Here is a 23,401-nt window from a genome sequence, read left to right as displayed (position 1 = left end):
GAGCTTCTCTGTGACTCTTATTGTTCATGAAGTTACTCTAGCTCATAAAGGTTGACTATTGCCATATAAAAGGGTGTCTAAAAGAGGATCCATGCTGTACTCTATCCCTCACAACTGGTTGTATGGCTATTACTTTTAATCCTGTTAAATCTATTTACCACTTCAGGTACAACTCAATGAATTGTAGTTACTAAGTACTTTGATTGATACCCGTGAAAGGTAAAATAAAGCATTTCTCATTAAACAAGCCATATTCCGTGCATAGCCAGTGAAGAGTAACACTGAAACATCCATACCATACTTCACTTCTCTCTGATGAGGTGATGTGAGGTAAAGGTCAGATATGCTCAGTTCTGCACTCTTCATAAAACATTCAGAATGGCATTACCAGCTGCAGCTCGAAAGTCCCTTCCTAAGCCACAATATTCATTTCACAATGGCCCCTAGTTAGCTGTACCAGTCTTTTGAATTCCTTTTCTTGTATAGAAATATAGAATAACAGCAGCACATTATCAGTAACTTTAATGACCTTATTAACTAATTAGCCTTCCAACCTACTTTAATTAATCTCCCAGGTGAGCTTGTGTATTCTTACCTTGAACAGCAGATGGGTTATCCTAACCAGGAGGTCTCAAAAGTTAGATTAATGAATTTAACTGCACCTCTACCCAGCATAGCAGCGAATAGAAAAATTTAATGTTAACAAATCTCCGGGGCCGGATGGCATTCATCCAAGGGTTCTAAAAGAACTCAAATGGGAAATTGCTGAACTATTATCTGTGGTTTGTAACCTATCCTTTAAATCGGCTTCCATACCTAATGACTGGAAGGTAGCCAACATGACACCAATATTTAAAAAGAGCTTTAGAGGAGATCCTGGCAATTACAGACCGGTAAGCCTAACTTCAGTACCGGGAAAATTAGTTGACACAATAGTAAAGAATAAAATTGTGAGGCATGTAGAAGAATATAATTTGTTGGACAAAAGTCAACGCCGTTTCTCTAAAGGGAAATCATGTCTTACTAATCTATTAGAGTTATTTGAAGGGGTTAACAAACATGCAGATAAGGGGGATCCAGTAGATATAGTATACTTAAATTTTCAGAAAGCCTTTGACAAGGTCCCTCACCAAAGGCTCTTGTGTAAATTACATTGCCATGGGATAAGAGGGAAGGTCCTTTCTTGGATTGAGAACTAGTTAAAAGACAGGAAACAAAGGGTAGGAATAAATGGTAAATTTTCAGAATGGAGAGGGGTAACTAGTGGTGTCCCCCAAGGGTCAGTCCTGGGACCAATCCTTTTCAACTTATTCATAAATGATCTGAAGAAAGGGGTAAGCGGTGAGGTGGTAAAGTTTGTGGATGATACAAAAGTGTTTAGGATAGTCAAGACAGAAGCAGACTGTGAGGGACTCCAAAAAGATCTCACCAAACTGAGTGATTGGGCAACAAAATGGCAAATGAAATTTAATGTGGATAAGTATAAAGTAATGCACATCAGGAAAAATAACCCCAACTATAGGTACAGTATGATGTGGGCTAATTTGGCTATGACAAATCAGGAAAGAGATCTTGGAGTTATCATGGATAGTTCTCTGAAAACTTCCACACAGTGTGCATCGCGGTCAAAAAGGCAAATAGGATGCTAGGAATTATTAAGAAAGGGATAGAAAATAAGACACTTACTGTCCCTGTATAAAACAATGTAATCAACCTGTGGAACTCCTTGCCAGAGGAGGCTGTGAAGGCTAGGACTATAACAGAGTTTAAAGAGAAGCTAGATAATTTCATGGAGGTTAGGTCCATAAAAGGCTATTAGCCAGGGGATAGAATTGGTGTCCCTGCCCTCTGTTTGTCAGAGGCTGGAGAAGGATGTCAGGAGACAAATCGCTTGATCATTGTCTTCGATCCACCCTCTCTGGGGCACCTGGTGCTGGCCACAGTCGGCAGACAGGATACTGGGCAAGATGGACCTTTGGTCTAACCCAGTACGGCCGTTCTTATATTCTTATGTTAGACTACATGGATTCATAAGAGTAAACATCATTATTGTTTAATAATATTTGTTGCTGCTTTAGAGGACTTCATTCATGCCTACAATGTTCCCAAATAGTCTATTCTTAATATAATGGAATATTTTTATGTACAGGAAAAAATAAATTGTTTATTATACCTGCTTAGGTGGCAAATATGTTAGGCACTTGCACTATAAAATTATTTCAGTTTTCTTACAATTTTATACCATCATGAATTACAAAAAGTATATCCTTCAACATAATTTGACGTGTTTCAAATAAATAAAAATTAAATAATATAACTCTTATATTTAACCTCCTGGTGGGTATCTAAAGATATTGGACCAAATTATGTCCTTTTTTACATCTGTGAAATTTCCCTGAAGTTAGTAAGGATGCATATTTGTAAATGAGGGAGAAATATAGTCTGTTTACTCCATGTTTTTTCAATTTCCTGTAGACTTCACGGTTGGAGACTTTATTGTGCAAACTGACACTTCTGTTCTTGGTGAAACTAAAACATTTTACCAAGGTACATTCCCCTCTCCCCTGCTACTCCAACTATGCCTTAGCTATCTTCCCCATGTTTCTTCTGTAGTGTGGTTGTACAGTGAGTGTGGTCAGTTGTTGCCCCAGTCAGTCACTAAATAAGAATCCTAATCCTGATTCTACTCAAATAATTGCACTGTTCTCAGTAACTGAGTCGTTCATGTATACCTACTCTAAGTTTCTAGACTGTGCAGAGTAAAACAAGATACTATAGATAGGAGCATACTTCTCAGTTGAAATCTATGAACATGAATAGGAGTTGGATCAGATCTATTAAGTAGCAATGTTGGATGAGCCCAGTGATCCATTTTATAAAGTCATTTCTATCCAAAAATAGTCTAGACTAGCTGTGTCTGAGAACAATTGAGATCTATAACTTTCTTCCATTTGGACCATTGTATCATTGGGGAAATTCCTTCTTGACCTTACTTGATGAGTTTACTCCGTCAACAATGAGGCTGTGTCTAGACTGGTCACTGCTTTTCCGGAAATACTTGCCAGCTGTCTACACTGGCCGCTTGAATTTCCGGAAAAGCACTGATTTTCTCATGTAAGATTGTCAGTGCTTTTGCGGAAATACTATGCTGCTTCCGTTCGGGCAAAAGTCTTTTTCCGAAAAACTTTTGTGCAAAAGGGCCAGTGTAGACAGCAGAGATTTGTTTTCCGCAAAAAAGCCCCAATCACAAAAATGGCGATCGGGGCTTTTTTGCAGAAAAGCGCGTCTAGATTGGCCACGGACGCTTTTCCACAAAAAGTGCTTTTGCGGAAAAGCGTCCTGCCAATCTAGACATGCTTTTCCGAAAATGCTTTTAACGGAAAACTTTTCCGTTAAAAGCATTTCCGGAAAATCATGCCAGTGAAGACGTAGCCTGAGAGTCCTTGTAATTGTCAATGTTATATGAGTTGTAGGCCTCTGTTTACTAGTGGATTGTATTGAATTTATTCATCCTGAGTAGCCTTTTCCTTGAAATATGTCCCATTTATCCTGAATGGATTATTGTAGGATAAAGTGCTACTCAGCATAAATACAAGTCCATCATCTGACCTTCAGTAAATTGTAGAGTGGGTAAATATTTACTTACAATGAATGCCTAAAAGTGAGTAGCAGGTAACAAATTCAGGTGCATCTGAAATTAGATAGCTTAATATGTGGTTCTGGTTTTAGAGATGCTAACAGCATCAGTTTTCATTGGTTCTCTGTGTAGCAGATTCCAATTAGGCCAGTGCCTATTAGGCATAATGTGTAGTTCTTGGGGCATAGGGGTCCCAAGGACTCTCAAAGTGTGAGTTGCCTACAGGACGTCAGATGTACTTGACATTATTTTTATGTGAGTGGAGCTTTGTTCTGAATAAAATCTTTGCCATTACTTACTCAGCGTTTTACATCACATTGGCTGGAATTCATGTTCTGGAGTGGTAGCTTCACTGGGGTTTGATTTCTCTTCTATTTTTACATCCTTAGGAAGGGCAAAATCCTCCCTCATGTGGATGGACACTTGCATGCACATGTAGTCTAATGGATTACTGTGTTAAAGGATTGCTCCCCTTGTTGAGCTAGCCCTGCTCTGCCTGGAGTCATTCATCCTCACCTCCTCTTTGGCCAGCTTTTTCTCCATAGGCAATGGACTCTGCAAACTGCAGGGAGAATATGCCTTACTATAGTGAAATGCCTTTATGCAGTCACCCAAGTGGAGGGGCTTACTATGTGTCTCTCTGACTCCCATGCAGTACACCTCATAGGTTTAAGGGCTAGAGGACATCACCGTGATTATCTGCTCTGACCTCCTGCATAACATCAGTCATAGAACTGTCTGAATTAATTCCTGTTTGCAGCTGTCTAAGTTCAGCACTGCTGAGGCGACAGTGATATTTCTCAATTGGCTGTTCAGCCTCATCCAAGAATTCTCACTTACCCCAGTCCTAAAATGATATCATTTACTTGTGTATATTTCCCTAGATGTCTTTACAGAATTTCCAAGGGCTGGTCTTCACATACAGATAATTCCCTACTAATAAATACTGTGGATCTGATTCCAAGCTGCACCTCTGAGGAGAAAGAGCCCAGAAGGGAAAGCAGGGAGAGAGAACAAATGTGCCATTTTGCCTCTTTTTGCAGCTTCAGGCTACGAGGGCTTGTTAGGCCTTTGAAATAAGCTGGAAAAATGATCTCCAAGGACAGTAGATTCTAGCCACACCCTCTTCCTCCACTAACGCCCCTCCTTCTGTCTTTTGTATGCCCTGAACCAAACTCCTTCTAAAAGCTCATTTTGTAAAGATCCATTTTCTAGTCATATACTGCCACGAAAATGTCTTGCAGTGGGAGAAGTACCAGGCAATTTCCAGCACCAGTACACTGCAAGAATGGCATAAAAGGGCCAGCGTGCACTTCAGAATTAGAGATAAGTCACTGTAAAAATCCTTCCATAGAATCATCTTATAAAGCTCCCCTCATCCCTCACTCCAGCCATTCCCCATGAGGAATGCTCATGAGGAAAGATGCCTGGAATAGTTAAAGATCCAGGATTGGTCAGAACAAGGATGAAAGGAAAATTGCAGAACAGGAGGCTCCATAGAGAGCATAGTGACAGCAGTTCCCTCCCAGGAGAGAGTGCCAAGTCAAGTGCCTACTACAGAGGTGGACAATAAGCAGCCAATGGCCTGGATGTGGTGTGCCAGAGTTAGCCCCGGGTTCTTTCTTTACCTGAGCGTCCATAGGTATTGTTGCTCACAGTGTTCAATGGCTGTGGTTCATCGTTCTTGGGAAATGGGAGCTACAGGAAGAGATGGCCCGGTGCTTTCTTTAACGCCCATTTGATGGGAACAGTGAACTGCAACCATACCTGTGAACATGCAGATAAACAAAGTGTCTGGTGGTCTGGCAAATCCTGGTGAACTGTGGCAGGCCTGCAAGCTGTTTACTGCCCACACCTGACCTATTAGCAGGTTCTAAAATGGTGGACAAATAGATTGGTTAGAAAATGGGTCAGTAATGTTCAGGTGCACATGTGTTGACTTATTAGATATTTAAATAACTTTATAGCAGTTTAAGAATTGTGGGCATAAATGCAGCACCCTAACTTCTTCCTGTAGGGACTGCAGAGTTCCAGTTTTTCTCTTGCTGCTTGGCATCCAAATGGCAGCCTCTTCTAACAGCCTTTGAACTTTTTTGATATGTACTGATAGTACTTAATTAAACACCACTGTATATTGTGAGTGCTCAGAGTCAGTAAGACTGATTGACCATTTCATAAAATTGGGTTTATGCTGGGATAACATCTTTGAAACCAGTGCATATGCTCTGGAGCATATTTGATGCAGTGGAGAATCAGCCCCAATAAAGAATAATCCTGCAATTTCCTTATTATTTTGATTCTTGGTCAGTTGAAATTGAGCATGATGAAACTACCTCCAGCTTTACATGGCTTTTGTGTTTCACTGAGAATGCCAGAGGCAATATTTTTCTTCTATTCAAACGAGCACTATACTGCTTCCTATCCACTTCTCCCACCCATCATATCAGAGAGTGATTAAAGCAGATTGGAAGTCTGGCAGATGGCTGACTTAGGAGCGGGGAACAACGGGGGAAGCTAACACCTCTACAACATATGGCAAACTTCTCCCCACAATTTTATTTTGAACTTATTAAGAACTTCCAAATCTTCTCTATCTGGGAGCCAAAATGTGTCCCTAATTTGTAAAGATCCGACTAGTCTCATCTCCTTGAATAGGGAGATATCTGTGCATCAATTTTCAAAGAATGCTGGATTGATGGAGCACTTGTTGATGTATTTGCTCCTGCTGATGACATAATTGAGGCTGATTTGATGACACAAAGCTGTCTTTTACTCCTCTAGGAACCTGCTGGGATAATTCTGAACACATTCTAAAATAGTCTGAAAAGGAAGAAATAATATAGAGTAATTTAAATACCTACACGAGAAGCACAGAAAATTAAGGATTAATCATTGAATAATTTCTGGCTAATTAGATGTTATTTATTAGTGAACCATTCTGGCAATAATTTCAGCTGTCAGTTAGAACCAAATATTCTTTCTTTAAATTTCTGTTTTAATTATGCAAAAATGTAAAGAAGCCATTTTAACTGGGTTCTTTTCTCTGACTCCCTGCAAAGGCTGTGTCTGCTTGGGAGGGCTCTCATATGACATAGATCTCTTAATGGGAACATTATCAGTGCATGATCTCCACATCATCCCACAGAGACAAAACAGACACCCATTATTCCCTACTTAAGTTATACCATCTTGAATCCATGCCAGATGCTAGCATGCTAGGCCATATCTATCAGCACTCCCATGGCACTTCTGTGTAATGATGCCAAAATTTCCCAAATTAACATCACTGTTTCAGAAGAACTACCCAGGGAATCTTTGGTATCCTGCTTCAATACAGAAGAACTCATCTCTTACTTTAATAGTTCACTGTGAGAAATTCAGAACTTTCTGTTTATATGTAGCAATTAGAGAGAGACATTCTGTTTTTTTGTGTAAATTGGTACAGCTCTATTAAAGTCAGTGGACCTAAAACAATTTACATCAATATGGGATATAGGCTCAAAAAAGGATAATTTATGAAATATCTCATATCTATGATAATTCACCCAATAAAAGATATGAAAATCCAGCAACACATTTCAGGTAAGATTTATTAACCAAGTGGCATAGAAAATATAATGAACTATGAACAAAATATGGAAGGCCTCAAAAATCTTAGTCTTTAAAGCAGATAATTTAGGAGCTTAAGAATGGCCAAACTAGGTGAGACCAATGGTCCATCTAACCCAGTATCCTGTCTTCTCACATTGGCAAGTGTCTGATGCTTCAGAGGGAATGAAAAGAACAGGGCAGTTAGCAAGTGATGATATATCCCATGTCATCTAGTCCCAGCTTCTTTAGAAAGATGTGGGGAGGGAGGGGAGGGCAGCATAAAAGAGAACAAGCCTAAATATAAACAAAAACAGAACCAATAGCAAACAAAAAAATCACAGAAATAAACAATTTCTATATTTACATGAAAGAGGTTAAATAATCCTTAACAATATCTATGTAAAGTCACTGTTCAATTTAAAGTTATTCATTCTTAGTTCTGCTTTCTGGCAAGAAATATTAATCTAATAATAGCATTTCAAACAGATTTAAATAATCAGTCAAATGGAGGCACCAATGAACTAAATTGCTTGTCTTCAATACCTAACTCAGTATTAACTTGATAGGTTAATTGACTAGAGAAAATAGCTGTAGCTTCATCGGATATTTTTTAAAGTTATTTTTCTCCATATTCACTCAGTTTTCAAGGAAGCAAAACTGAGACTTTAAGCTAGAAATTTCACTTAAGATCATATTTCTTTTCACAAACCTGAGTTGTCTCCAGTATATTGGGAAACAGCTGGTCTGAATGCAGACATGGACCAGGAGGAAGGAAGGTCTTCAGCGGACTAGGAATTAAGTGAAATTCAAGGGAGGAGGATAAACTGATGTGAGGGAGACTAAGACTGACTGAACAACCAAGGGGCCAGCTGGGATTGGTTGGATAAGGAAACTGGGATGAAGAACCAGTGAGGGAAATAGGGGACACTGTGAGCCAATTGGCTGAAGGTGGAAAAAGTAGTCAGATGAAGAGCTGGGTGGGGGGCACTGGGACTAGGAACCAATGCAGGGATGGAGTGGGAGAAGGAGAGAGAGATTTGACAAAATATAAGGATATGGAGGGGAAACTGGAACTAGCAGGGAAAGGAGATTTGAACAAGGGGCCAGGGAACAGATGGGGGAAATTGGGACTGGCAGCCTGAGAGGAGGAGTGGGAGAGGCAGATTGGACGAGGAGTTGAAAAGCAGGAATTGGACCTGCCTGGGAAGGAAGAGTTCAGGGATAAGGAGGCCAGTAGGAAGTAGAAGGAATTGGGGCTGACTCAGTAAGGAGATTGGATCTGTATGTAGGTATGGGGAGACTAGGAGCTGGGTAGGAGATTAGTACTTAGACAGCATGGCTGAAGTGTGGAAACTGGTTGGGCAAGAAGATGGAGTCTTAGGTATGTAACCTAAGTAATGGAGACTGGGAATGAATAAACAAGGAGAATGGGACTGGAACAAGAAACCAGAGGTGGGGAAGAAGCAAATTGGAGGACATGGAGCAAAGAGATGCAGCTAAGGGAAAACTGGTAAAACAATCTGTGTCCCCTAGTACACACTCCCTTCCAGAACTTGGAATGGAATCCAAGATTCCTGAGTCTTACCATGGCTCTTCTGTCAATCAAAACCCCTAGGAAATTGCATACAATAACATTTAGAATTATTAAGTTTACAAAGTTGAAAGTTAGCAAATGCCAGTATTATGGTTGCCTGTACCGCTTTAATTTGACCCCTTGTGCATATGCATGATTATATTATTTAATTACATGTTCACAGACTAATTTTTTCCATGGCTTCATTCAGTGGATTCACCTACTCTGAATCAGGGAGTTGTGTAGTGAGGGAGGCTCTTTTGTCTGTAAACCCTTGCTTCGTTTGTTGGAAGTTAGGAGATGTGTTCTATTAGTAGTACTAGGACAGACTCATCCATAAGTGAAGATTTTGAAGGCGTGTAATGAATGAGGAAGGGAACTGCAGGAAGAGAATGGATTGTTAAGACAAGTGAATTCTACCCTGAAAAACTCAGTTCTATCCATAACTCTGCCACAGAGGTAAGAGGTAGGAAGTGTTTTGGAGAACTCATCCATAACAACCCCACCCATTTGGAAGCATCTATCCTCAGATTGTTAAATCAGTTTTAACCGTTATAAGGTACATGGGTGAGGGTGTATGTATGGTAGGGCACCTTAATTTTTATTTCCTTTTTTCATGGAAGGTATGTCCGCATGTAACTACCTACATAGTTTCATAACTAAGTTTTGTGTATGTTTGTGACAGCTGCCATCTTGACTAGAGCACCAAGAATTGAACTGGGGATTTCCATGATCTGTTAAAGTGTCATAGCTAGTGGCTGTGACAGCTCATGTCCTCTGTGGATCAGTGCAGAATTGCACCAAAGATACACAAAATACACTCACCAGTGGATTACATATGTGTGTTTCTATATAGTAGTCTCTGAAGAATATTGGGTCACTAGGAATTTGAGAAAAACAGACTAGAAAATTATAAGATTTATACCATACTCTTAAAGAATAGTGTAGAGGGAAGAAATATATCCAGAAGCTGAGAAGAAAATGCAGATAAATCTTGCCTATAAAATGTAGGTGAGTCATGACAAAGGCAATTCATTAATTTGACAACTTCATGCTAAAATTGCCTTAAGAAATTAAGGAACTCAAGGAAGTTTGTTTTCCTGATGACATAAGGTCTCCCTCAAGTTGAGATTGCTAGGATGTATGCAAATTTGCATTTAAGGCATGTCTTCTAAAGCCAGAATATTTGGGGACAGAATAAAAAATTTACACTGCACAGATATATCCTTATAATTTTCCATTGGCCCTTTTCATAGCCTCAGCTTACACAGGCACATCTAGTATATTCATTACAGCATTAGCAGCCTGATTCATTACACATTTAAGTCAGTGGCAAGGCATTTTCTTTGGTGGAGTAGAATCAACCCCAGAAGAAGCAGCACACAATATGGTATGTGTGTACCGGGCCATAAAGCTGTCAATTAAAAATGCTGAGGTATAGCACATCGAGTTAACCTAAAGGGTTCCCTGAAGGGGGGAAATCCTGGAAAAAAGAATCTGACATATGCTTTTGCCAAAGCATATATCATTTTTTGTGCTTCTTAAAGCATTTTTTCTTTGTACAGAAATTCCTCCCCTTTTATCCTGTAGTGTCATGACATCCAAAGAAAAACTACCCTACCCAAGTAAAGCATTCCGTCACTGCCTTGTCTTCTGTCACCTTCATCTTTGTTGTAAATATCTCTTACTCCTACATTGGCCCTGCAGGTTTTATGATTGTTTAATGTTGCCTACTCCCTTTTCCATTCACTTTCTTAAGTGATGCCCAGCCATGCTCTAGCAGACATACTTACATCAGCCTCTTGAAATGAAAGTCACTACATCTTGATACATATCCTTAATACAAGTTTAATTTGTTTATCTTCTTCTCCAAATGCTTTCCTCCTCCTCCTCAGTGCTTCAGTATTCTTCCTCTTCCTGTAACACACTCAATATTACTACATATGGTTAGCATCACGCACAGTTCAAAAGTGTCTTACATCCACACGTCCAATTAGACCTAAACAGGGCTTTTGTCTGTTTGATTTATGCTTGACTATAGAACCCTTTCCTTCCAAATGCTATTATTCCTGTAGTTGTTGGGATTTTGTACATACTATGAAACTAGGTAGCAATTATATAGTGCAGAAATATTCCAATTCCCTCAGGGTTTACTCCTGTAATTCTTTGACACTGCATATTAGTTTGGGGATGGGACCAAAGAATGAGGCCATAGTTCCAGAACTTGGATTCATTTATTTAGATTTAAGTGTAGTATGGTTCACACACAAGAAGTATGTTTAAAATCATATGCAGCCAAAATAAAATGTTAAAATGGTGAGAGGAGGCAGCAGATGCATGGTAAGATAAGGAATTTGAATCCCTCTGGAGAACTTTTTAATGTGTTACTCTTGCAACAAGGCTGTGAGTTAGGAAAGTGCTACTATTTAAACAATGGGAAATTGAAGCACAGAGAGGCTAACTGACTCTCTTAAAGTCACACTGTCAGTGTTTTTGGGTGAGCAGGGAATTGAATTCCAGTCTCCTATATCCCATGATGGACCCTAAACACTGAACCATCCTCCCTAGTGATGGGACTTTGTAGAAAGCAGAGGTCTGCAATGGGAAGTATAGGAGCACATGGAGAAATTACTATAAACTATGTTGCAATAAAATACTATTTATATTCTTAAACAGCTATTTCTGTGCCTTTCTATTTCTCCTTACAATGTTTGCTTTTTCGTGTGTGTGGGCATATATATTGCAGTTATGCATGCATGGAATTATTCCAGTTTGATAGACTCAGGCTATGTCTACACTACAGAGTTTTTCCAGGATACTGGAGGTATCCCGGGAAAACTCTGTAACGTCCAGGGCTCTTTCAGAAGCCCTGTATTTTTCATTTTATGAGGAATAAGGCCTCTTCTGAAAGAGGAGGTTTTTCCCACATTAGGCTCCATGTAGACGGGCCAAATGTCGGAAAAGCCTCTTCCAAAAAAAGAATCGGAAAAAGGTACACAAATTGCAGTTTGCAATTTGAGTACCTTTTTCCAAAAATAACCTGAAATGTAGACGTAGCCTCAGGGAGAACACATTTTACTTCTGCGACAGCAATAGTTTCTAAAAAGAACTGCATCACAACTAGCACCGCAGCATTTTCCCCCCATAATTTGATTCCTACACTGAGTTAAACAGAATTTGTAAGATTGTAGACCAGATATGTACATGGGTGGGGTTTGTTCTTCAGGCCATTGGTGTCTGGGTAGGTCTTCTATAGAAATATATGATCTGTCAAGGAAGAAATTGGTTTAGTTCCCTTACTGTATCCCTTGCAACTCCAGCTCTTTCAGAAACAAAAGAATGCTCAGAATCAGATCACTGCTATTTAACTCAATATTGACATTACTGAAATACTAATTTCAGAGAATTATTCAGATTATAGATTTAGTCTCTTGGGTAGTTTTAAAATAGTACAGCACAGGTATATAAGTGCCATTGTCTTTTGATTTTTCTCTTGCTTCTGGCTGCTAAACTTGCTAGAAGATGATGTATACACCTCGTGAACAGTTTTAAAAGTAGAAATTTTTGACTCATAATCAGAATCATATGGATTCAAATAATTTTATTATGATCTGAGCAAATGTTGCGTATTACTACTTAAATATTGCTCCATTGTTTTGTGGTACCAGTCATGATTTGGTGTGCATGGCTTGGCTTTTATAGTGCCAGGCTGTAACTGTCCATCAGGAATTTGTATATAAACTCTTTCTTTGGAATAAAGTCAGGCTTTAGAGTTCCTAGGGTAATACTGGCCTTGGTGAGTCTGTTTGACAGTTAAGCTGTTTTTGACTTGTGACTGGGCTAATGAATTGAGTTATTAACTGATGATGTGCTTTTGTATGACATGAGCTGATGTCTATTATACCTCATCATAGCAAGGCATGGGTCTCCTCTATTCTGCTTATTTTTTACTATTGAGTATTTTAAGTTTGTCTATGACTTCTGCTTTACTCATTTGACTGTAGATAGTGAATGCTAGATGTTATATAATGAAATGGATGGGCATGTGTAAAGTGCTGAATTTCTTGTGTGTTATACTGTGGCTCACTGTATGGTGCCAAACATCCTGAACTGGGCAAAGGTAACTTTTCACTTACCAATCACTGTGGGAGTTTTTGTGTAATGGAGACAGAACTGTGCCCACAGGACACTGGAATGTGTATGTCTCCCAACAATTTGGTCTTATTTTCTTTTTAAGGTCAAAGGAGAATGTGTGACTTCATACTTAGATACTCAGCTATCTTGACAAAGTACCCTCCTCAGAATTCTGCACTCTTTTGAGCAGAGACACCTCCTACAGCTTTCATAAAATTTGATTTCAGCCAAGGAAGCACTTTGGAAGCTCAGTGGTAAAAACCTCAGGGAGAGAAAAAAAAAAAGTATCTCTAAGAATATACTGACCTAAGAAGATTTAGCTGCACAATGCTGTACTTATTAGATAGTTTTATGGCCATGACTAATGGCAGAAGCTAAAGGCAGGCCTGATGAAAGGTTCATCTGAAGCTCTGCCAATGCATCTTAAACCTGTCTTGCTTAAATGCCCTGAACCTTGCCTTTGCAGAGTCTGTCAAACGGTCAGATAATGTCCGGTGGAGAGTAGGATGAAACCACCAAACTAATTCCCAATTGTGATTTTAATCAGTATTTGCGTCTCGGTGAAAGGATAGAGCATTGACCATCTAATGTGCCCATAAAGGCAAAGCTCTTGAAGTCAAATCTGAGGGGTAGGGTGTGTGGGTGAAAACATCCTTATGGCCATTAAGAACCTGATTGCACCTTTGTCCAAGAAAATATTTCAGTTTAACAGAATTCAGTATGCTTGCACTAAATACATATTTGAAAACAAAAATTGTGCAATATCAAAACTAGAAGTGGGTCTTGTTGCTACTTCCTTCTCCTCTCAGCACTTTGCAAAAGGACTATAAAGGAGATGAGGTTTTCCTCTCACCAGGGCCAGATTAAGATTTTTAGAGGCTCTAAGCACTGAAAAGATTACCGTGCCCTTCCCCCCCCCCCATGTAATTCAAAATAAAACCAATACTATTCCGTAAAATCTCATGGGGGGGGGGGGGGACCTGCTTTGCTGGTGCCCTAAGCACATGCTTAGTCTGCCTGTTGGGTAATCCAGCCCTGCCCCTCACCCTCTCCTAAAAAGCATTCACCATAGCACACTTCCAAAACTGCACACATCTTTCCCATCCCATCACTGTTAACCCTCTGCCCTTTGTTTTTAGCTTAATAGATTGGTAACCTCCTGATGCTCTTGAAGTGGAACATATTGAACATTTAGATTTTATATTGAATATATACTCACTCTTTTAACACATCTGTTTGGTATATAGCCAGTGTCATAGGAAACGTAAAGTATTAATTATATTAACTACTGATAATTGCTGAGCTTATTAGTCCTATGACAGTGTTTATCCCCCAGAAACATTGACCTCATACTTTAGTAGAGGGTCACTGACTGTTGGGCAATTACTTATTTAATTAAGAGCCTGATCCTGAGTGGTACTGAAAAATGGTACTCTTAATGTCAGCAAGAGAGGGATATGTGTGCTCAGCATTTCTGAGGAGCCAGTTATAAATTCAAGACTTCATTCTCTAACCCATCACTGCAGTTTTACTACGCTGTCATTCCATGTAATACTGTGCAGGATCGAGCTCATGTGTAGCATGGTCACTCATTCAAAATGTGATGTAAACTACTTTATTTTCTTCTTTAGTGTAACTTCAGTGCAAGTTTTGCCATGGTAACGGAAGTGTGGCTATTTGGTGAACCTCATATTTTGGTGTCCCCCACTGTCCTCTTCCCTCAAATATATATATAATTTTTGTAGTTTCCTAAGGGTTGATCCAGATTGCCCCAGTCACTTTTCTCAGTGTACACAAGTGCTGAATGAAGAAACTGTTCCTCAGAACAGTGACAACTTTAAAGTTCAAGGGGAAAATACTAATGTTATGAAGAGAGGCTGATTTTACCTTCCAGAAACTTGCATGTCTAAAAGAGAAATCCAGTGAGAACAGGATTACATCAAGATTTCATTGCTTTCAAAGAACAACTACAATAGTATGTCTAATTAAGGGTTTTTTGTGCCAAAGCACTGATTAGGTGACCTGTAGGGCATGCTACAAAGTTCCACCTGGTCACCCAAGCATCTATCTGAATGTGAGAGAGTGATGGCAGGACAGGAGGAGGAGAGGTGTTTTTCAATGCTCTTTTATTTGTGACAATTATTGCTGCCTGCATCAGCTTCTGGGAGTGATGGATTCTCTAGCAATGCTGACTGCTGTTGAATGTTGTTGGGAGTATGGTTTCTTTTGTTAATTTGAATTAAGTAAGTACTGCCAGCTAACACACCTGGAATGGAAAGCAACTGACTTCACACAGGAACAGGATCGGCAAGAAACAAATTTTGCTATTATAATAAGAGTTAAAGTTCAGCATCGTTACTTTGGACATGACACAGCTAAAAAGTCATTCCCTAGATTAAGGAAATTAGCGTAAATAAAGTATGCCTGCTGTTCATTCTATAAAATTAGAAATAGTGAGAAATCCAATCATCAGACATTTATTTATCTTTTTTTTACCTTAAAAGTCTTTATATACTTAGATGGCAGAAGTAGATCCCGGAGCTGCAGAGCTCTGGTCTCAGCTTAATCTGACTGATCTGCCCATCTTAGCATCTGGACATCTCTAACTACCTTTGTAGTAGTCTTTCTTCCTTTCAGTCAGCGGAGAAGGCTGTTCTTGTGTCTTGATGTTATTGCTAAATGACAATGTTTCTGAAAGGAGAGTGTCATGTGAGTTTACTGGAATTCTGCTGCATGCAGGAAGCTACAACCCTTCACCCTACTCTGGTTTCCACCAACTTTAACTGATCCTTGAGTAAATGATTTTTTTCCCAAAGGTTAAGTGCTGAAAAGCAACGTTAATAGCTGTGATTTTACGTATAAATCATATATTCCTGCTATTTGTTCTCGCTGCCCCTTTCTAGCCAGTTGTGGATATGATCATGACCAGCACACTTGCAAATTGGGCATGCAATGTGCACAGATTTTTATGACTGTAATTGCATGTCTGAGAGGAAAAGCAGGCCCTCAAAAAAATAAATTAACCAGTCTTTGTATTTGGTCCTCTCCACTAGGAGAAGAAGAAAGGCTCCTTTGAAATGAATAGTTAACATTGCAAACAAAATAAAATGTTCTTACACTCATAATCAGACTTTAAAATGCACTGCCATAGGAGTTCAAATTCAGGGCTGTGGCCACATTTGAAAAAGGGGTTAGATAATTGGTATCACCAATAATGTTTTTAGCTAAGTTTTTATACATTCTGGTCCTTCATGAGGCAATCTGATCACTTCCAGGGATCAGTAAAACATAAAACAAAACAAAAAACTCCTACCTTCCCCTAATTTACAGCATGAATTGGCCAGTTCTAGCCACTGCTGAAAACTGGATGCTGGATGGTCTAATCATATATGACCAATTCTGCTTTACTGTTTCTGAGTTCTCTGTATAGTAGCAAAATAATTTCTGATTTATGACTTACCACAGAGAGAGAGAAAGGAGAAATTTGACTCAGATTTCCCTTTAACATATTTCATCAAAAGAATGGATGAAATATTTATTTGGCTACTGTCCTTTGCCTTCCCATCAAAGTGAATGGATAGACGTTTAATAACACATGGAAACATTAAAGTAGCTTTTTATCAGGATATATGGAAACCTGCTCAGAACAAACATTCTGGCCTAAGGGAGACTTTTTGATCTGTGGAGTTGAAGCATTTGGTGTTTTAAATACACTCATACATAGGTCATGTGGTCAATTTTAATGAAATAAATGATTGCATAAAACTTGTATAGAACTAGAAAAAGAATCCTGACAAGTCATTAGTGGCAAGTGGTATAACATTGGGATTATACTAACTAAGAGTGGTGCAGTCATTAGAACTTTTGGTGAAACAAGGAACAGTGACGTAATATGATGTTCACCTCTCTGTTTCCTCTAGGTGTTAGAACTCTCTCTCATGTGGTACTTTCCCTTACAGTGCAGAAAGCCCACAGTACAGCCCGAATTATTAACTATCTTTCTTAATTACCGACCTACTCAACATTCTGAGTGGCTGCCCTTTATCACCCCGCACAAAAAGCAGTTAGTTATAATTGTATAATTTATCTTTCTTTTTCCATGTAAAGCTGGGCAAACCAGTTTAAATTAAAAAAAATTGACTTGAACTTTAGGCCAAAGTTCTAAACTTTTCTGATAGAAGAAAAAAAATTGACCTCCCCTCCCCCCCACCACACACATTCACTCTATTCTTTGTTAATTTCCACAGTGCACTATACTTTTAGTATTCACCTTGGACTAGATATTGAAATAATGAAATCCTGTATCAAGAGAAGCTATTCCTATGGTACTTCTGACCTGGCTGGAAACAGAATGTACTAGACATCTTATTAGCTTGCTTCTTGCTGATTTCAAGCCTGATTATTAGACCCAAGAGGTTTGGAAAACTGTTGATGCATTGGAATTCCTAAAATTTGACCTTCCTTAATTTCACTGTCATAAAGCTAAAGTGATTTTATATTTGAGCTTTAGTATTATCCTTTGGCTTTTTTGCTGAAATTATAGGATTCTTTATGAAACTTAGATTTCAGCCTTTTCTTAATGATTCAGGCATTACTGCCAAATTTTGAGCAGCTGTATGTGTGACATTTTATGATATTCGATCAGCAATTAAAGGTTCCCGAATTTTATTGGTTCATATATGACCTTCTTACAAAAGTGATGTAAAGTGAATTGGTGGAACATCAAATTCATGTACAACAGTTTTGGAACCTCTGAGCTTAACTGCATATTTACAGATAATTTGCATATCATTGTAAAACTTCAGCTTTTAAAAGAATGGTGTGGATTTAGTGCTTGTATTGACTTGAAAACTTTGAGATGAAAAGCCCACTGTTTACCTTCTAGTCAGCAGTAGGGCAAGTTTCTCACACACACTACTCTCCCAGTATGTCACAACTTTGATTAGTGGAGGGGACTTCATCTAGAACAGCAGTAGTTCAAGGTTTTATCTAAAGGGTACAACAATGCACACCAGCAAGGGTGTTAATTCTGGAATATATCCTAGTGATTGTTTGTGTGGACCCTGCTAGCACACACTACACGTTCCCTGGTGAGCACTGATCTAGGACTCTTTGGAACGGTGCTACATCTACATGCATTAAGTAATGTTTAGTGTACATCATCAGTGTCACCATGGACAGTTAGTGCATAACACTGTGGTGCACACTAGAATTTACACTCCTGGCAAGCACTAATGCATTGTGCAAATAAGCCCAACGTCTCTATGTCCCATGCAGTTCTTGGCTTTTCTTCTGCGACTATCAATTAGTGCAACAAGTAGCTGTGAGTTTGTCACATGGGAACTGGAATGGAGACCCACCCACCTCATCCTACCTAAGGGGCCACCAAGTATCCAACAGACAGGAACAACTTTTAATGCCTACTGAGCTAGGCTGGATTCATACTTTATAGCTCATTACCAATACACAGAGAGGGTCCAGCTCTGCCGGCAGCAGTGCAGATATAATAGTGGCAATATCATACCGTGCCACCATTATTTCTGCACTGATGCTGGAAGTAGTTCTGTTTTCAGAACTGGGCTTTTCATTAAAGTATTAATCTTGAATTTTTTTAGTGTATTGAAGAAGAATTGAACTGTAAATACTTCAAAATGTAGTATTGTACTAAGCTGTAATGATATCCTCAAAGACTTAGAATGTCTTTTTCAGTAGATATTATAAGAAAGATGTTATATTTCTTAAAATGTACATTTTTCCCAATAATATCTGTTGGATACACAGTTTCTATGCAAAACGCAATATTTTAGATAGGAACAGTTCTGAAGAAGACAGTCTGCTAGTGACTCTGAAAATGTCGAGCATATACCCCAAGTTATGAATAATGCACATTGTAAGGAGAAACACAATGATTTAAAATCCAGATGCTACATAATGAAAGCTAAAGTTTGGATTCATTTTCTACACTGTTTAACTTGTATCCCTTTATGTGCAGGACAAAAGGAAACAGAACCTCCTCATATACTTGTAGAGCAACATCCAAGAAAGAAGCCTGCAGCACCAGCTGTTGAAGGCAAGTTTGATTCTTTTCTTCAGTTCATTCAGTGGTCTTGATTCTACTTTCCCATTGATTTTGCTGGAGCAGGGCCACACCTGTATACCAAAATCACTCAAGGGCATTTGCAGGATCAGGGCCTAAGACTCTGATTGTGTGTGATCAAATCTGCATTGACTGTCCCAGGAACCTGTGTAGAGGATCACTGATTCTAGTGGGCCTATTGGAGGGCACCAGGGTCTTCCTGTCTGAGACTGTAGGATTGGGTCTAAATGTCTAAAATGCTTTTGAGTGTTTCAGGAGATAAGGTACTACATAAATATAAACTACCATCATTATTATTAAATGACTAGGTTGGATTACTATTTCAGTAATTGCATTTACAAATATTACTATGTAATCCATGGGTAGGCAATAATTATTGATAGGGGCCACTCCAAGAATTTGGTAAATGGTCAAGGGCCACACTTTTCTATGACATTGATGGAGCAGTGGTGCATGGTTGGGTGCAGAAAGGAGCTTTGGATAGGGGACTGCAGTGCAAGAGGGGTGCATGGTCTGGGATGGAACATGGGTGAAGGAAAGGGTTGTGACCTGGGGCATGGGATTAGGAGGGCGTGCTGTGTTTGGGAGTGAGTTATGACTGGGGCAGGGGTACAAGAGGAGCTATAGAGGGTTTAGGTTGTGATCTGAGGCAGGAGAAGGTTGTGGCCTAGGGCAGGTATTTGGGTGCAGGAGGGGTGGAGTCCCAGGTGAAGACTCTTGTTGAGAGGTGCTTACCCTAGGTGTTTTCCAGCCAGCAGCCCAGTGGGACCCTTGGGCTGGCTCCCTGCCTACCACATCACCACATGCTGCTCAAAGTGGCCAGCTGCTGGAGTCAGTGTCTGCATCTCTGTGAGCCATGGGGAGGAGGTTCTGTGAGCTGCCTGTGAGGATTGCGCTGATGGGTGGGAACCATGCACAGAGACACCCTTCCTACCCACAATGCTGTGGCATGCAGGGAGCTTGTCCAAGGATCCCACTGGGCTGTGGGACATTGGTGATGCAGAGGATCATGGTGGACAGGATCCGAATGTTTAGTGGGCTATATTTTGCCCACTTCTGATATAATTCATTGTAGCTGTGAATAATATTTCTTGATCTATGTTTATTAAACTTACAAAGGCTTAGAAAATAATCTACCTCTCCAGAATTCTATCCCCACTAAGTACAAGTTACATAGCCCTCACCTAAATAAAGATAATCTTTAATTACTTTGCCATTGCATTATGTAATTTGCTCTCCTAATAATAATGTTAGTAAGATTGATATAACACTATTTCTGTTATTAAAATGGGACTATGTTCAATCACTTTGAAAATATTATGGTGGCCCGTATTTCTATACCATTTCTCTGTCTCCCCTTCTAAGTATTGTCTAAAGCCTCCAAAGCCCATAAACTCCATGTCATTCTCTTCTGCTGCCTGACGTAGCATGTTAGAACTTACAAGGCAGCACGAGTATAACAACATTCATAAAATACTGTCCAGTCATTCAGCCATACCATGGCACTCTTTGATAATCTCTCAGAGGGAATTTATTTTTTTACTCTCCAGAAATGTCACAGTGTAAGAGAAAAATAGATGGGACTGAAGCTTCCTGACATATAACAGCCACCACATCATATTAAGGTTTACTTAAATTTAATAAATAAAAAACAACAGAAGGGTTTCTATGGAAGTTTCAAGTCTTTGCTGTAGCCATACTTGTTTAGACAGATACTTGTAATCTCTGATTAGCCTCAAGCAAAATAATTGGACGAAAATAGTCAAGTGACTTGTTATCTCATTGCCCCTAATGATGATGGAGAAATATTTCTCTATAAATATACTGTTCCCTTGTTTGACAAGAGTACAAATCTGTGGTTATTGTGAGATACATTATAGTATATAAATAGATTGCAGTCCTGCATAGTTGTGGCAAAACATCTGAATCCTACTTACAGCAAAAAGATCCACCAACTAGTGCGTGTGTGGGGAAACTTAATGGAAAAAGAATGCTTCATTTGTTGTGTGATAAGTGAAATCTTTAAATATAACAGTTGTGCAACTGGAACTGGTGTCAAATTAACATTAAGTTGCTGATTTTCAAAGTTATGAGCAATTACTGATATTGTACATGGAAATGATCATTTATGTGTTTCACTGGTCAATTGCGTATGTAATTAAATCATTTTTGCATGCAATTGCAGTAACTATGAGTGCAAATTAGGCATCCAGTTGGCAAACACAAAATGGGGCCATACTTTATGCACATAATTGCTCACCTAATTTTTTTTTTAAAGCTTAGGATCTGGTCACCAGGACTGAATGGTATTCATTCAAGAATTTTGAAGGAAGGAAAAGCTACTAAAAAAACTCTGACATAAATAGCTAATATTTTTGCCACCAGAATGGTATCTGTGTTTGAGAAAGGATGAGTTGGTGCTCCTGAGGATTGTAATACATGAAGTCTTATTCCAGAACTGGGGGGAAAGTATTTGAGTAATAAACCACTGACCTAGGTGACAGCAAGAATAACTGGCAAAAATATAGTACTTTGCAAAGTGCTTAAATGAGCACTAACTAGTTAATGAGTGTTATGTGATAAGAACAGACCAGAGAGGCCTTTGCAATCAAAAATTAGTTATTTGAAATAAAGTGTTAAGCTGTTGGCATAAAAAGAATTAGTGCATTATTTTATTTAGTGATAAAATCTCACACAGGTTGCAGATTAGGAAATTTGTTAGACAGCAGGAATATGTTGCTTCTATTGATTAAAACTAGTTGAAAAAAACCAAAAATAAATAGAAGTCAAGGAATATTTTTCAGGATGGAAAGAGACTACACTGTAGGGCTGAGCACACTGGTTCAGAAAAACTGAAAATCCATTCATCAAAACTGACTTGAAATGTCAGTATTAGAATAAGGAAATTTACTGGAAGAGGGGAATGGGGCCATGCAGCATTTTGTTGGGAAGAATATGATTTATTAATTCCCTAAACCAGGATGTCAGTATTTAGCTATGTTTTCCCCCCAATTCGAACATACTTTGTGATCTCAGCTAAGTCTTAGTCTCTTTGTGCTTCCAGATATTGGAAAAAATGTTTATAGCTACCCATCTTTGTGATGCACTTTGATATTTTCAGATGAATAACTCTGTCTCAGCCAAATCCAGTGTCTGATGATCACTTACTTCAGTGGACCTTGGGTAATTACTAAGTATTGTTTATTAATTAAATTCTACCCACCCCACCCATCATTGCCATTCCTCCCCGGCCTCTCGAAAAAATCCATCCTGCTGTTGCATATCCCATTGGCTCTGACCTTAATAGGGTTCTGCCTCTGTGTTCTCTTTTAACTCTGTTGCTTTCCTTTCGTTGTTTGTGTGTCCTTATTTAATTTAAGGTTAGACACTATGCTGTGTGAGTTCAGTTCTCTGGTGTTTTGTGTGTGCTTTTCTTTTATTTCTGCTCACCAGTTTGCTTTGTTTTCTTCATACAAATCACATTTAATTTGAGAAAACTTTCACTTTCTTTTCCTTAAAATGTGTCAGCTTCATGTTGCTTTCTCTGAGATGGTGGGGTCAATCTCAAAGGAATGTGCTGCTGTCACTGGAATTAAAGAATTCAGAAAGGATCACTCAGAAACATAGCTAACGAGGATATGAACAATGAGGCTTTATATTAATTAAGATAAATAGCATGTCTGCATGTCAGCTCAGCAAGATCTGAACTCCTTTGTGAGCAGCTAGCATCTAGGACCTTCTCTTGGTGGAATACACCTCAATTCTGGTGACGTAATTTTAAAGAGACAGTACACTTGATACTATAGTAGTGCTTTGGATTGGCTTGTGGGAAGTTGAAGTGTGATTTTTCTTTCCGGAGTTGCAAACTCTGAAAGCTGTGAAAGCTTAACCTTCATCTCTTGGTGAGAGAGTGTGCTTCACATTACATAGCCTAACAATAACTATACTGCCTTATAAATGGGTGCTGATTAGCTCCGAAAAGAGCCCTCCTTCTCCTTCAGCTTAAGCGTGGTGGCTGCTACTTGTCATCTTCATGGTATTTATGGCATAGAGGAGGAAAAATATAATCATTTTGAATCTTTACTTTGGAGGATTTTTGAGGACTAATGTTAAGATGATTCTCTTCGCACCTCTGTTAAAATTCTCTAAAGTACAAATTTTGAATAACTGGAGAAATTGCACTGTGAACTAAATTCACTGTGAACTACATTCTTTATCTTTGTTTAAAACTCATGGTGGAGACTAAACTGGCTTTTGTTACAAATGTGCATCTGTATATGTACATGCTAGATATATATACATATAGTTATATCTATAGATATAGATATAGATATGCTGTATATGACATACGGCATCTGACAAACTCAAG

The 23,401-nt window shown here is 38.9% G+C and overlaps 1 protein-coding gene across 17 annotated transcripts in view; it reads left to right on the top strand.

The window, feature by feature from the left end:
* TRDN (triadin) overlaps positions 1 to 23,401 on the top strand; it is a 313,306-nt gene that overhangs the window by 139,237 nt on the left and 150,668 nt on the right. For all 17 annotated transcript variants that reach the window (XM_089777236.1, XM_089777234.1, XM_075924089.2 and 14 more), the window contains one exon: positions 18,928 to 19,005. In XM_089777236.1, the coding sequence (XP_089633362.1) occupies positions 18,928 to 19,005 (78 nt within the window). The remainder of the gene's footprint in view (positions 1 to 18,927; positions 19,006 to 23,401) is intronic.

Source organism: Pelodiscus sinensis, chromosome 3 (assembly GCF_052426305.1).
Source record: "Pelodiscus sinensis isolate ZL-2025 chromosome 3, ASM5242630v1, whole genome shotgun sequence".
NCBI lineage: Eukaryota > Metazoa > Chordata > Testudines > Trionychidae > Pelodiscus > Pelodiscus sinensis.
This window is presented reverse-complemented; position numbering and strand designations above follow the sequence as displayed.